The 4,086-nt window shown below is 57.8% G+C and overlaps 1 protein-coding gene across 1 annotated transcript in view; it reads left to right on the top strand.

Moving 5' to 3' along the window:
- The first annotated feature begins 171 nt into the window (after window positions 1-171).
- KCNH3 (potassium voltage-gated channel, subfamily H (eag-related), member 3) overlaps window positions 172-4,086 on the top strand; it is a 19,001-nt gene continuing 15,086 nt past the window's right edge. Inside the window, exons 1-4 of the mRNA XM_010857771.1 lie at window positions 172-251; window positions 1,672-1,905; window positions 2,336-2,470; window positions 3,534-3,667. Of these exons, the coding sequence (XP_010856073.1) occupies window positions 176-251; window positions 1,672-1,905; window positions 2,336-2,470; window positions 3,534-3,667 (579 nt within the window). The 5' untranslated portion in view covers window positions 172-175. The remainder of the gene's footprint in view (window positions 252-1,671; window positions 1,906-2,335; window positions 2,471-3,533; window positions 3,668-4,086) is intronic.

The following is a 4,086-nucleotide window of genomic DNA, read 5'->3' on the forward strand; positions in this document are numbered from 1 at the left end:
GCCCCCTTGCGCGCGGGCGGCTGGCAGGACCTGCGAGCCCGGGGTGGGCGATCGCCCCCCGACGGCTGCGCTAGGGGGCGCGGGGCCCGGTGGGGGGCGGCCGACTTGGGCGCCTCCCCCGGCGCTGAGCTCCCGCGCCCCGGAGGGATGGGGCGGGCGGCCTTGGCCGCCTAAGATGCCGGCCATGCGGGGACTCCTGGCGCCGCAGAACACCTTCCTGGACACCATCGCCACGCGCTTCGACGGCACGCGTGAGTCCCGACCCTCGTCCCACTATCTCCCGGACCAGCTGTCCCTAGCCAGGGTTCCCTCTAGTCCAGTACCCTGACATCTCAGACTGGAGCCCTCCTGCTCTCGCCTTCCCTTCCCCGAGCCCCACTTTAAGCTGGGACCACCGTCTCCTTTCAGATGCCGTTTCTGAAAAATTCAAAGTCAACGCTGCCCCAGGCCAGGCGAAATGACTAGAACTCTCAGTCTGGGAGCCGGGCATGCTCTCTGTGCCTGGGGGAGAGAACCCGGAGCTACTTAATCTAATCTATCCCATCCCTGCGTCTGGCGCTGTCCCATCGACTACCCTCGAACTGGCAGGTTGGGGAGTGAGGCAAGGAAGCGTCAAGAGACAGCCCAGAGGCTTAAAAAACTGCTGTAGAAAAGAGGTTTGCAAACCAGGATAGAGTAAACCGGTCTCCGGAGAGCACTGTTGGTTCAAGCTCACCTCACTGCCTAAACCCACTGAGCCCGTCTATCCCCAAATAGACAGGTTTGGGGACTCCCACCAAGACTGGGGAAGTTTGGAGAAGGCAACCAGAGTTCTGAATTATGGTTTTCTATGGCTCTGAACCCTGGAAAGTCGTGAAAGCTCCCTTCCTTCTCCTCCTCCCTCAAACTACCGCCACCCACCCCGCAGTGGGGCTTCCCAGCTCTCTACCTCAGTCTCTGGCTCCTCATAGAGGGTGGAAGCCCCTCTCTGAGGACCCCTTCAGGCTTCTCCCTCTGCTTTGCCTGCACTTGGCTCCCGTAGCCTGCTGATTCAGTGCCCCCCACCCCCCAATACGTTCCTGGCTCCAGGCTGCCAGAGCTCAGCTACCGTCCTTACACCCCCATTGTGGATCACATTCACTAACTCCCGAGCCAGGTCAGGCAGCTGGGGCTCAGGCAGAGTGCAGAATAGATGATGGCTTGAATCGCCTTTCCCAGCGAGGCTCAGTGGGAGGAGCCAAATGGTCCACCTGAGCACCTGGCAGGTGAGGGAACCTGGCCGAGGCTGGGGTGGGGCTGAGGCGGTCCTAGAACTGGTCCTGCAGTTCTCCTGCAGACATCCCCAGTCCCACTCCTTACCCCTGGCTGGTCAGCTCACACTCCAGAGAGCAGAGCACCCACACAGGGCTGCGTTCACCAGCCTCAGGGCTCAGGTATGCCGATTCTCAAATACACTTACACACGATGCTAAGAATGGGTCCTTGCAGGGCACTGACACACAGGCGACATCCTAACTCCAGTTCATGAACAGCTCCTGTCCTAACCCTCCCCCAGCCCCCCAGCCCAAACACTCACAGGCAGGAGTCCCAAGATTGTCACACCCCCCCCTTTGATGGCAGGCAGTGTTAAAGGAAGGCAGTAGACCTCGTGTCCCTTCACCACACACCCGCTCTGAGAGGTGCTCTCTTGCAGATAGTAACTTCGTGCTGGGCAACGCCCAGGTGGCGGGGCTCTTCCCCGTGGTCTACTGCTCTGATGGCTTCTGTGACCTCACGGGTTTCTCCCGGGCCGAGGTCATGCAGCGGGGCTGCGCCTGCTCCTTCCTCTATGGGCCAGACACAAGTGAGCTCGTCCGCCAACAGATCCGCAAGGCCCTGGATGAGCACAAGGAGTTCAAGGCTGAGCTGATCCTGTACCGGAAGAGTGGTGAGGGGCCGTCTGGCCAGCCTGCCTTACTTTCTTGGTCTCACCCAGCCTGGTACCCACCCCATCCACAGTCCCTCCTTTCCACTCCCATCTTCATCTCCCCATCTCATCCCATCTTCCCACATTCCCATCTCCTTTTTCTCAACCTTCTTGGGTCCTCACCGCAATCTCAATCAGTCCTCTATTTCCCATCTTGGATTTCCCCCCGCCCCCAGCAGAAGAATTTGCCCATCTTACTTAGCAGGACAGATCTCTGAACACACATGTCTGAATGTCCACTCTGCTCTCCCTTGCCCTTCCTCTCCCTGCTCGATCGAGCCTGAGTGTCCTAAGTGGAGCTGGCTTGTGCCTTAACTAAGGGGTGTCAATGGCCCCTCTGTCATCTTGGGCAGCACAGAAAATGGGAGCTGAGCTGTGTCTTCATGCCCAGGGCTCCCGTTCTGGTGTCTCCTGGATGTGATACCCATAAAGAATGAGAAAGGGGAGGTGGCCCTCTTCCTGGTCTCTCACAAGGACATCAGTGAAACCAAGAACCGAGGGGGGCCTGACAGCTGGAAGGAGTCAGGTGGGTGCCCAGGGGCCACTGATCTGGCTGCTCTGCCTGGGGTGTTGGGTACCTCAGCCTGGGTGGGGCCATGGTACCCAGCGTGGGCTTGAGGGCCCCCCACCCTACCCGCACTGACTGACTCCTGCTCTGCTGGCTAAGAAGCCTGTGGCTCTCTCATCTCTGCAGGCCCAGGTAGGAAAGCTTGCTGAGACACAGTTGGAGTTGTTGGGGTTTTTTTTAAGATTTTTTGGGTTCGGACCATCTTTAAAGTCTTTATTGAGTTTGTTAAACATTGCTTCTGTTTGATGTTTTGGTTTTTTGGCTGTCAAGCACATGGGATCTTAGCTCCCTGACCAGGGATCGAACCCACACCCTTTGCATTAGAAGGCGGTCTTAACCATTGAACCACCAGGGAAGTCCCAAAAGCTGGAGTTTTGACGTCAACTTTACTAAGAAACGGAAAAAAACACATTCCACTAGTGTCCATGAAGTACCATTTTCCCACTGATTAGTGAGGCCCACCTGGTTCCTTTTCTTCATACAAACCTGTCTGGGGAGCCCTAGCCAAAACCCTCCTTTAAGTCCTTGTGGTCTTTCCCCTCTTGCATCCTCTTAGGGCTTGGGAGTGCCCTTTGGACAGCTCACAGAGCTGTTAACGGAAGCTGCCACAAGGCCTCTTTGCCATTTGCTAATGCTGGGATACTCTTCCCATCCCCCAGCTAAGGGTTGCAGCAACTCTGCCCCTTGGCCTCCTGCTAGCTCAGCACTCCTCCGCTCTGGGAACCATCTCCCCATTCCTCTCTCAGGCCTTTCCTAGTGGAGATCCTCTCCTGCCTTGCCCCGGTCCCCCTCCTAGAAGAAGGCACTGGGAGGAGGGTCCATATGCACCCTCAGCACTGCTCGTTGCTGGGGTTGTTGGCAAATGACTCTAGGAAGTGAGAAACGCTGGAGCCCCAGCTCTGAATAGTCTAACTAGTCAATGAGCCAGTCCCTGGGCCAGCACCAGGTGTCTACCCCCACACCCCAGGGTTAAGTGTGTGCGCCCCCCCTGCCCTTCTCTCCAGCCCTTGTTCTTTCACAGGTGGTGGCCGACGCCGATATGGCCGGGCTGGATCCAAAGGTTTCAATGCCAACCGGCGACGGAGCCGGGCTGTGCTCTACCACCTGTCTGGGCACCTGCAGAAGCAGCCCAAGGGCAAGCACAAGCTCAATAAGGTGGACTGTGCGCTAGGGTGTGTGTGGGAGGGGGGCCCTGGGGGGGCAGGCTGAGGAGATGGAGAAGGGGAACGGAGCCGACCACAGAGAGACTGCTCAGGGGGCCACTCAGGCTCCACTAGCATTTCGGGAGTTGTGGCGAGAGTGTCACCTGCCTGAGTTGTCAAAGGTAAAAGGAGGAGTTTGGACCCTGGAGTCAGATGGCCCTTGGCTCAATGTTGGCTCCTCTGCTAAGCAGCTGTGTGACCTTGGCTGAGTCACTGGAGCTCCCCAATGCTCAGTCTTCTGATCTATAACCAGTGGGCTCTAAAACCTGTGCCAGAGGTGGTTTTGAGAATGCAGGGAGAGAAAGGAGGCCAGACTCTATCCAAACTCAGCCTGTGCCAATTTACTGTCCTCCCTGCCTGGCCCTGCCCTGC

The sequence above is a fragment of the Bison bison genome, unplaced genomic scaffold, assembly GCF_000754665.1.
Source record: "Bison bison bison isolate TAMUID 2011002044 unplaced genomic scaffold, Bison_UMD1.0 scf7180017864383, whole genome shotgun sequence".
In the NCBI taxonomy this organism is placed as follows: domain Eukaryota; kingdom Metazoa; phylum Chordata; class Mammalia; order Artiodactyla; family Bovidae; genus Bison; species Bison bison.